Raw genomic sequence first — 12077 nt, 5'->3', positions numbered from 1 at the left:
GATTTTAATGAGATTCGGACTCAATCAATAAAACTATAGTGAAGTTAAAGAATTGGTATAAACAATTAACATTCTTAATAAGTGAACTATTTAAAATGTTTATACTAATTGAGTTGTGAAAACACCTTTAAACCAACCGTTGGTTGTTCCTACACTGCTCCATCTACAAAATCATATTCCTGATCATTCAGTTTTGTGTCAGCGAGATTGTAGACGGACTATTATATAGTTTCATATTCCTGCGTGTTACAGGAATAATTTTGGTGACAGCGGTGGGATATTTCTCAACTTGCTGAGAGAATTTTGTTTAAAAATTCAAAATTTTTTGTTCAAAAAAAAAGGGAGGACAAGAAAGGAAATGTCATTTGGCAATAAAGAAGAAAATGTCATACATTTCCAAGAACATTTCGCTGAACCTGCAGTCGATTATACATATAAAGTAATCTATATGGAAATTAGCAAAAAAATAATCATTAGGAGAATCCGAATATTACCAGTAGCTGAGTAAAGGGCGTCTCTAGGACAAGGAGGATCAGCCAAGAAGGAGGAGGACAGATCATCAGAAAAGAACAAAGACACAAGAATTAATAAGGAACAGAGTGTAAAGTGAAGTGAAAAAAAGGGGAAAAAGGTTTTTGGGAAAACCTAGTAAAATCATTTTTTTTTGTAAAGTGTTAGAATCAAGACAAAGAACACCGATGGGTAAGTCAATTCGTTTTTGTGATTTCTCTCTCTCGATTTTTTTTAAAGAAAAGCAAACTGTATTGTTTTAAGAAAAAGTCTTAGTGCTCAGTTCATTTCTGTTTAAAAAAAAAATATATATATATATATGTTCTATTAATTTAAAATAGAGAACATTTTTACAAGATGGAGAATATTGAGATAAGTTCAAATAGTGATCTCGGTGATTCTGCCATCGATAGCAGTAGAGTTACAAAATTTAATAATTGGGATGTGACTAATGTAGAGACTGTTATAAATATCGATAGGGAATCAATGATGATTAATGATAAAGAAAGGAAAGGAGAATACATACCATTTCGTTATGCACTTGAAATTTTACCTAAAGAGTTTGACGGGCGTAATATGCCAATTTCACAATTTATAAAGATTTGTCGATCTGTTGAAAACTCAGTTTCTCCAAATGAACGATTTAATTTATTTTTAGTTATCAGATCTCGAATAGTAAATAATGCAAATAGTTGTTTACAAAACCAAGACATTAATAATTTAAATGATTTGTTAAAATTTTTGAAATTAAACTATACGCAGCACAAAAATTTGGGTCAGTTAAATTCAATGTTGGCAACCGTTGCACAGCAAATAAATGAGTCAGTAACCGAGTATAGCGAGCGCGTAAATACATTATTAAATCAAATTATTGAAGCAATTAATGATGGAAATCTTCCTGAGATTGCACTGGGGATGATAAAAGCAGTTACACAGACTGCAAGAGAAAGTTTTTTGTTAGGATTAAAAACGGAATTATCTTTACGGGTAAGATTAGGACGTCCTGTAGATCTTCTTGAAGCAGTAAAATTAGCTAGAGAAGCAGAGTGGGAGTTAAACTTTACAAAATCTTTAAAAAGAGAATATGTTAAAGGTTTAGAAGATTTAACGGAAAATAATAATGCAGGTGAAAAATACTCAAAATTGCAATATAACGAAAGATTTAAGGAACATCCGCGAGTTAGATTTATAGAAAAAGAATCAATAAATAATAAAAAACGATCTCATCAAGATAGTAAGCAGGATAAAAATAAGAATGCGAATTCTGGAAGTAAATTTATAAAAAGGGAACCAAAAGAATATGATAAATCTATTCAGTGTTATAAATGCGGTAAAGAAGGTCATGTTAGAAAAGATTGTAGCAATTCAAAATTTTGTTTTAATTGTAGTAAACCGGGTCATGTTAAAGAGAATTGTAGAAAAATAATTAATTGTTATAATTGTGGCAAGGAAGGACATCATAAAATCCATTGTCCTGAATTTCAAAATAATAAATCCGAGGAGAGACAGTGCACAAAGTGCAAAATGACGGGGCATACGGCTGAAAAATGTTGGGGAATGTGTGGTTATTGCAAACGACCAGGGCATAAATACGAAAATTGTTTCGCGCGGCAGAAGGAAGTAGAAAGAAGCCAGAAAATTAAGGATGAAGATGATCCAAAAAACACATAGTAGACTCAACATGGGGGTGCGATTTTGAGTCTATCAGGGACGAACAAGCGCCTAATAAGCGAATAATATTAATGGCACCACATAAAGATAATGTAAAATCGCCAGAAGTAGAAATATGTAATGAGAACTTTGAAAACGAAAAAATAACTTTAGTAGTGGATACAGGTGCCGAACTGAATTTAATAAAAGTTAAGGCCTTAAAGCCACATTTAATAATAAATAAAAAGGATAGATGTCAATTATTTGGAATAGGCAGTAACGGAATAATTACAATCGGTTCAGTAGAAATACTAATTAAAAATGAAATCCAGATTTTTCAAGTTGTACCAAATGTATTTCCTATTAAATGCGATGGACTAATAGGAATGCCTTTCTTACAGAATGCTACTATAGACTTAAAAGAGAAAACTTTAATTCATGATGTTGGAAAATTCCCAATATTAACTATAAATAAGGGAAGAACATTTAAAGTAAAAAGACGAACAAAACAATTAATTGAATTACCTGTAAAAAATAATGACTTAAAAACCGGATATTTACCGTTAATATCGACAGGACCTGGAATATATTTGGGAGAAGCATTAGTTTCTGTAAAAGAAGGAATGGCACAAGTATTTGTCATCAATACCACTAATCAGGAAGTAGAATTGTCAATACCTCCAGTAGAGTTATTAGAATATACGGAACAGGAATCAGGAATGAAAATATCAAAGCAAACCGATTTAGAAGCAGAGAGAATTAACAAATTAAAAGAACTGCTAGAAATTAAACATTTAAATAAGCAGGAACAAGAATATTTATTCATGTCTATAAAAAACTATTCACATCAGTTTCATATCCCAGGTGATAAATTAGGATGTACAAACGAAATTCAACATACTATAGAAACGACGGACGATAATCCTGTAAATAGTAAATATCCACGGTACCCACCTGTTCACAAAGAAGAAATTAAAAACCAAACAAATGATTTACTAAAGAATAAATCAATATCATTATCTAAATCTGGTTACAACTCACCAGTGTGGATAGTTCCAAAGAAAGCAGACTCCCAAGGTAATAAACGTTGGCGTATGGTGATTGACTATCGAAAATTAAATGAGAAGACAGTATCCGACTCATATCCACTACCTAATATTACAGATATTTTAGATCAGCTTGGAGGTGCTAAATATTTTACTATATTGGATCTAGCTCAAGGATTTCATCAAGTAGAAGTTGTACCTAAGGATAGACATAAAACTGCCTTTTCGACACCATTCGGACACTATGAATTTAACAGAATGCCCTTTGGGTTAAAAAATAGCCCTTCAACCTTTCAAAGGTTGATGGATAGAGTATTATCAGGAATGCAAGGGATAGAATTATTTGTTTATATGGACGATATAGTGATATATGCAAATTCATTAAAAGAACACAAGGAAAAATTTGAAAAATTATTAGGTAGATTAAAAACAGCTGGATTGGTTTTACAACCAGATAAATGTAAGTTTTTGTGTAAAGAAATAGGTTATTTGGGTCATGTAATTTCGGAAGAAGGGGTAAAACCAGATCCTTCAAAATTAGAAGCAGTACAAAAATTTCCACAACCAAAGAACAGAAAGAATGTTAAACAATTTCTTGGATTAGCTGGGTATTATAGGCGTTTTATTCAGAATTTTTCTAAAATTGCGAAACCTTTAACAAATTTATTAAAGAAAAAGAGTAATTTTAATTGGGATTCTGAAGTAGAAGTAGCATTTAATGAGCTGAAACAGAAGCTGTGTACGCAACCTTTATTGCAGTACCCAGACTTCAGTAAACAGTTTATTGTGACTACCGACGCTTCAGATTATGCTATTGGTGCTGTTTTAAGCCAAGGAGAAATTGGGAAAGATTTACCGATCTCTTACGCATCCAGAACCTTGAGTGGGGCAGAATTACATTATACTACTACAGAAAAAGAATTATTAGCAATTGTGTTTGCGGTAAAACATTTTCGACCATATCTTTATGGAATGAAGTTTAAAATAGTAACGGATCATAAGGCGTTAATTTGGTTATATCAGTTGAAAGATCCGACTATCAGTTCAAGATTAGCGAGATGGAAAATAAAGTTAGAAGAATTTGATTATGAAATTGTTTATAGACCGGGAAGGGTAAATGCTAATGCTGATGCTCTCTCTCGAAATCCTATTTCTGAAAATATAGTCCTTGTAACAAAAAGATTTGATAAGGTTCGTGAGAACCAAGGAGAGGAGTATTCTCCATATATGATATATGATGAATATCCTATAGAAAGACTTTTTATGGGATATAAAGGTTTTGAGCTCGACGAGTGTTGCGGGGGGCAAACTGGGTTGGACCCGCTAGATCGGGTTCATCCTAGGCATTCCGACGGACTCGTTGAGGATTGTGTATTTGTTGACAAATGTTGCGGGGGGCAATGCGGGGTGAACCTTGATCAAGTTCGCCCTGGGAATTCCGACGGATTTGTCAATATATGTGTTTTTGGTAGTGCACACGGAAATTTGTGTGGTAATATTGGGTACCCAAATGATGAATGTACTTGTTCGCGTAAAGAGAACAAGGTTGATGTTGAAAAAGAAAATCCATGGTTATGCATAAAAACAGAAAATATAATTTTATCAAGGAATCCAAAGATTGTAGACTATGATGATTCAGATGAATCGGATGGTAGTATGATTTTGGAAACTAAGAAAAAGGAAGTTTTCAAGATAAATAAGGGCTTCAAGAGAGAAGCGCATATATTAATTGGTAATGATGATGGGGTAGTTGAAGTTATTAATGATACAGATGAACTAATTCAAAAGTCAAAAGAAAGATTATGGATGCGTGAGGATCATATTTTAAATTTCATGAGTTGTGATTGTGTAGTTAAAAATCAGCAAAGTATAGAATTGTTAAATTTAGGATTGTTTGATTCACAAAATTTGTCAAATTTAAAACCAAAATTGGGCCAGGTTGTAAGAACAAATAATGGTAATCATTATATTTTTCATTTATTTATTAAAGAGTTATTTAATGATAGATTTACTATGGAAAGATATGAATTTACAATAGAAACTTTAAAAAACGCATTAGTTCACGATGGGCTTAAAAAATTTAGTTTATCAAGAGAAGGAAATGGATTTGATAAAATTTTATGGAGTAATATTGAAAAAGTATTAAGAGATCATTTTCAAAATGAGGGTTTTAAAATTACCGTTTGTACAGGGGAAATTGAGATTCCTAAAGAAGAAGACAGAATTTCAATAATAGAGGAATGTCATGATAGTGTTACAGGAGGACATAAAGGGGAAACCAAAACCCTTGAACGAATAAAGGAAAGATATTTTTGGACAGGAATGAGAAAAGATATTCAAAATTACATCAAAACATGTGAATCCTGTCAAAGAAAAAAATTAGTAAGAGTAAAAACTAGACAACCTATGAAAATAACGGATACACCAATTCGAAATTTCGAAAAAATACAAATGGATATTGTTGGACCTCTACCAAGAACAAAATTAGGAAACAGATATATATTGACTTGGCAAGATTGCTTAAGTAAATATTCAGGTGCAATTCCATTATCCAGTGTAGATACTCCTTCAATTGCAATAGCTTTTGTAGAAAATTTTATTTGTGTATTTGGTTGTCCAGAATCCATACAAACTGATCAGGGAAGTCAGTTCATGAGTGAATTAATGGAAAATATCGCGAAATTATTTAAGATTAAACAATATAAATCAACCGCCTATCATCCACAATCATTGGGAGCATTAGAAAGGAGCCATCATACGTTTATTGAATACCTTAGGCATTATTGCGAAAAAGATAATTGGGATTTATGGTTACAATCTTCAATATTTTCCTTTAACACTTCTGTTCACGAATCAACTGGCGTTACACCGCATGAAATGATTTTTGGTAAAAAGGCTAGAATTCCATCTGAATTCTCTGAAAAACAAATACCGATGACTTATGCCTGTTATGTTAATGAACTACTAAAAAGAATATCTGAAACAGAAAAAACAGTAGTTGCCAAATTATTAGCGGCAAAGCAAAGATGTAAGAAATATTACGACCAAAAATTAAATGAACAAAGATTTGAAGCAGGAGAGTACGTTTACTTAATAAAAGAATCCAGAGAAAATAAATTTGAAGATCATTATATTGGACCATTTAAAATTGCTAGAGTCATAAATGAATTTAACATAGAAATTGAAATTAACTATGACGAAAGAAAAATAGTTCATGTAAATCGCGTTAAACACGCATTTCTTAGAATGTAATAAGATTTTAATAATAAGTTGACTAATTACATGTGACTTTCAATTCAGAAATGTCATTGTAGAACAACCTTAAAGATGTAGAATTAATATAGGGTTAGGTGTGTGTCGCGATATTGAGTTCCATACATTCAATTTATTATTATTATTATTCAAAAATGTTATAGGAAATTCAGAGCTATTAATATTTCTTTTGTTTTAATATCTACAATTAAAAGAAAAAAAACCTGTTTAATCAGTTCTTTTCTTACTCATGTACTTCGAGTAAGAATAGCATTTGAAGTAGTATTGACGAACGACCTTAAAATTATGGAGTCACATTTCAGACGTCCTATGCATTTAATACACATATGGATTTACCTTTAGTTCTCACACTACGGGCGGTATTCATAGTTCCGACTTAAGCAAGGACTTAAGAGTTGCTTGATCAAGACGGTCTTATTCGAATGAGTCGAGCTTAAGACCATATATATTCATAGTCAAAAATAAGCAATTGCTTGGTAAAGGAAATGCAGCTTAAGAATTTCTTGACCAAGCAAATGCTTAAGATGATCTTATTGAACGATCGGATTTTTCCGTCAATATTCTTTTGAATCCACCAATAAGAAATGGTTTTGAAAATTCGCCTCAATGCGCCAAGGAATATTTATACTTGCGTTGTATTCAATTTGAGTTTTTCGTTTCAGCGTTTTTAATGTTATTTATAAAATTGTTTTGTTTAATCATTTGAAAAAAGTAAATTTGTAAAATATTTTTCTTATTAAATGTTTGTAATAAAAAACAGTAATAAAACAAAATTCAAAAATATAAACCTGTGAATATATTTAATGTTGTTTAAAAGTAAAAATTTTTAATAATCAACGAATGAAATATATTTAAAATTTGATAAATAATGATACATAATAGTGAAATATTCAAAATAATGATCAATATATTAACATTAATATTTTTAAAATTAGGCGTACAATTTGTAGAACACAATTTATTTTTTCTTTTTCAAATTAAAAAGACTGGTAATTTTTTTTATATCTTATCTTATATACTCTCGTTTTTAAAAAAGTGCTGTACGCTAAAAAATTTTAATTGTTTATAAACATAAAATAACTACTTTCATACATAAATTCTTTTTTCTTGTAGAAATAATAAATGTATCCAAATATAAATCTGCTACTCTCACTCCCTTAAATTATATATTAAAATAAAAATATAATGGAATATAAAATTTGTAAACAATAAATAATTAAATTATTATAAATAATACTAAATTTTAATACTAATTAATGAAACTTTTTGTAGTAATAAAATGTCTAAAAAGCATTACACCAATACGGATAAAGAAAACTTTTCCTGCAAACTATCAAAATTTTTGCCCATGTTATTGAAAATCGCAAAAGTGATTGTTCCTTGAAAGCTAAGGAGGCTGCGTGGAGTGAAAACGATAACGTCTCTGAAACTCTCACTCATCTATTTCAAAAGAATTTTCCGCATCTCGAATGTATCGTTTTGCACGTCTTATATTGTTTGGACCATCTTCATTATCAATATCATCCTCAATGTCTCTTAAATAATGCATTATATCCATTGTTAACACTTTTTTCACTATAAATACACTAATAAGTTATTGCTTAAGTCAACTAAAACGTTGACTTTAAATCATAACCTCAATTCGTTCAAATAAGTTCACCGGTAATGTCAAATAAGAAAATCCTATTTGACTATGAATACTTGGCATTCTTAAGATGGGACTATGCATCTCAAAATCAAAGCATTTACTTCTTTAAGCAAATGCTTAAGTTGCGACTTAAGTCAATCCACAATGCACGACTATGAATCTAGGTGTCAGCTTAAGTCGCTGCTTAAGAAATGAGTATCGACTATGAATACCGCCCTACAATTTTGAAATCACCTTGGTATGTTAGTTCATGTTTGAAACATAATCGTTTGGCATACGTCCATAGTTAGCTGATGAATAAAATCTATTTATTATAATCATTGTCCGTATTAGCCGTTGAGATTATTTCACTAAGTATATTGCAATTAGTCAGAATTGTTTTGTGCTTATTTTTAGCGAGACATATAATCTGTTTATTAAATTACGGCTATATTCCTATTCACTTTTTGTTATTGAATATCATTGGAATGTCGAATTTTAGTGTAAAAAATAATATCCGACCTGACGGCACTTTCAGACGGGTAAGAATCTATTGTTAATATATGTTGTTTATTTGTTAAATTTGAACAGTTGTGGCGAGTGATTATTTATATTATTGTCTCATCTCCAACCTTTAGAATTTCGGATCCGCATTGTGGCATTTTGATTGTTTCTTTTATCCGCCTTGGAGTTTTAGAGTCATTTCGAATAATACGACCTATGTAAGTATAAAAAAAGGGAAGAAAATACGTATGTACATCTGTTTATGTATGTGTGTATACAAACTGAATAGTGTTATGTGTATAATTATGAACATTTTACGAAAATAAATTCAATTAATAAACAGACAAATATGTATGTATATATGTATATGTGTATATATATATATATATGTTGAAGAGTAACGTACATAAATTTAAAATATTAAATAAAAGAGTGTTTACTATTAATTATCAGTGTTAAAGTTTAAATGTTTTCATATTTTTTTTTAATGATTATTTAGTCTTTTAACCTTTTTTATTATTTTTTTTAGTGAGTGAAACAATTTTGATAAAATTCCAAATATATTATATAATTACGCATACATTAGGTTTTGTTGTCAATGATGACACTTTCCTTGTATTCGCAAAAGATATTAATTCTCATTTATTTCAAAGTTTGTTTTTGATATTTAGTTGAATCTTGGGGTTGAAAAGTTTTCTTTTATTTTCTTCATACTTGTCGCAAATGATTTTCTTTTTCTTAATGAAATTAATTTCACTCAAATCTTATAAAAAAAAAATGTTGATGAGGGTATGTGCATATGTACAGGGTGTTTGGCATTTATGTTTATGTTCATTTATACGTGCATAAATAAGGATTTTCTTTGAAATTTATATAATATATTATAGGTTCCAAATGACGAAAGAAAAGCTGCGGAGATAATAAGGGCAAAGGACATGACCTTAATTCCTTATTTTGATAATCTTTTTTGGGCCGGATTTAGAGACTATTACCACGAAAGTTTTATTTATTACAAATCAGGATCGGATAAAGTTTGCCGAGATTGCGCAATTTTTTCGACAAGTATGATTCGGCAGGTACGGCGTTGGCAAGAGAGGGAAGGCCAAACTGCTGATTATGTTCCTCCTTATAGTCGTTATATTTACCACCAAATGCGCACACCAGAAATGATTAACGCACCATTATTAAAACATTTCTATTGCGATAATTGTCGAAAAGCAATACCAAAAGCTGTTGTAAACTCCGAATTATGTGTTCATTGCCGAGTAAAATACGCCGAGAATTGGCAGCACTTTCAGCGAAGACCTTATGATGTTATGGATTTCTTATCCTCAGTTTAAAAAAAAAAACTCTTTAATTTATTAAAGATTATTTTTTATTTACCTTTTTTTTCTTATATATGATTAATATTTTTATTTTTTTTTACATGAGATTTCGTACTTCGAACAAAAGTTATCGAATGTGAATTTTCGTACAATTTAGTGTTTATTTATATACGAATTTTTAACAGTTTGTTAAAATTCCAGTTGGAATTTGTGAATTTAATATATATTAACCATTTTATAATAGTGTTTACTAAACTCTGTTCATAATTAAACTAAAAGAGTTGTAATTGATATTGTTTTTCTGCTCGTTCAGTTACAAATGCGATATATACGTCTTATTTTGAATCGGTCACATGACATTCGCGTGATTCAGATGATCTCAATTAATATAATCAATATAATTTTTTTTTTGGTAATTGGCGATATATATATATATTCTCATTTTAAATCGCTCATCTTGTGATATAGGTTAATAATTAGAATGCCTATTTAAAAAAAAAAAGAAAACAACCATTTGATAATTGTATTTAATCATAATATATTTTTAAATAAAAAAAAAAAAAAAAATTTCAGTTGATTACATACAAACCCTAATAGAAAAAAAAGGGGGCACTATATATATGTGAATAATCAGTTTTTTTTTGTGTTTTGAGTAATAAAAATTTTGATTGGAAATCAAAATTTTTGAATAAGGGGGGGAATGTAACGCTGTGCTGTTACCAACCATCAGGGTTGGGTAACTTGACGTATTTTATCTTAATAAATAATTATAATAATATTTCATTTTATTTATTTAAACACTAAGACATAGTTATTAGTTCCCAATTGAGAGAAAAAGAGAGAGAGAGAGAAAAGGGAAGGAAAAGCGAATTGACTAGATAAGAATAAAAGTATATATGTATAGTATATGTATAAGAATATGTTTATGGATATGTTTGTGTATATGTATATATGTGAGTTAGTATGAAATTCGATAAAATGAGTATGTGTATATGTGTGTATCTGTATATATATATTAAGAGACATGAGAAAGAGAGAGAGATAAAAATAATGATAAGGAAATGATAAGATTTAAGAGGTACTTTGGAAGGGTTTTCTGCAGTTTCCCCTATCCTCTGAAAGGTTGTTCAGGCGAATGCGAGTACCTATTTACAAATCGGCTGCAGACGTTAAAAGGACATAAGAAATAATGTAATTAAGGTCCTTTTACAATGAATCTGAGTTCTTCCTTTTAAACATTTTTAATTTGTAAATAATTAATTATTATTTGATCAAACTTTGATAGAAGGGTTAAAATTTGTCAAAATGAAATTCTTTCTTTTTACGATCAATAAATACAAGGTCAAAAACTACTGTTAGATTTAAGGAATTACTTTGGCTAGATGAGTCATCTCAAGAACACCTGCATATTCCAAGGTCAGAGGTAGAAGGTTATGTATGACTCATGCCGTAAATGACCGTTTGTAAATGTCAAGGACACTCTTTAAAATACGCAAACAAGACCGTGACTCATAATGCGTATTTTAGTACAAAAACTGCGTTTTATGGACACCTGCAAGCACACCTGCATCTAAGATCAAAATAGAGGAGAAAAATAGGACAGATCAAAACCAAGAACTTGACTCTCATTGGTGGCATTATTTCGAGTGAATCATTTTTCTGAAACAGGATTGGCTGGGATCATAGACCCAAGATCGGGAAAAGAGTAGGAATACTCCTATAAAAGAATGAGGACCGAGAGCAGAATTCAGAGAGAAGAGAGTGAGAGAGAGTAGAAGACGAAGTAGAAGAAGATTCTTGATAATTCACGGTTTTCGTAGCAAATAATATTCTAAAGTTAATATTGCGTAGTGAAATGTCTTGAGAGAATCTTAGAAAGATTTAATTTAATAGAACTCAGATTCAGTTAATTACTGAATAAAACAATTAGTGATTTTATATGAAATTTAATTGTGTTTTGTTTTTATATTTAATTCCTCTCAACAAGTTAATCCTTTAGGATTTTAATGAGATTCGGACTCAATCAATAAAACTATAGTGAAGTTAAAGAATTGGTATAAACAATTAACATTCTTAATAAGTGAACTATTTAAAATGTTTATACTAATTGAGTTGTGAAAACACCTTTAAACCAACCGTTGG

General features: G+C 30.1%; 1 protein-coding gene across 1 annotated transcript; it reads left to right on the top strand.

The window, feature by feature from the left end:
• The first annotated feature begins 8365 nt into the window (after positions 1-8365).
• Positions 8366-11885, top strand: LOC127290805 (uncharacterized). Its single transcript, XM_051319611.1, has 3 exons — positions 8366-8648; positions 8745-8828; positions 9498-11885. The coding sequence occupies exons 1-3, from the start codon at positions 8595-8597 to the stop codon at positions 9948-9950; spliced, it is 591 nt and encodes a 196-aa protein (XP_051175568.1). The 5' UTR covers positions 8366-8594; the 3' UTR covers positions 9951-11885.
• Positions 11886-12077: the final 192 nt, after the last annotated feature.

The sequence above is a fragment of the Leptopilina boulardi genome, unplaced genomic scaffold (genome assembly GCF_019393585.1).
Source record: "Leptopilina boulardi isolate dan_hultmark-lab unplaced genomic scaffold, ZJU_Lbou_2.1 LbouV2_80, whole genome shotgun sequence".
Classification (NCBI taxonomy): Eukaryota; Metazoa; Arthropoda; class Insecta; order Hymenoptera; family Figitidae; genus Leptopilina; species Leptopilina boulardi.
This window is presented reverse-complemented; position numbering and strand designations above follow the sequence as displayed.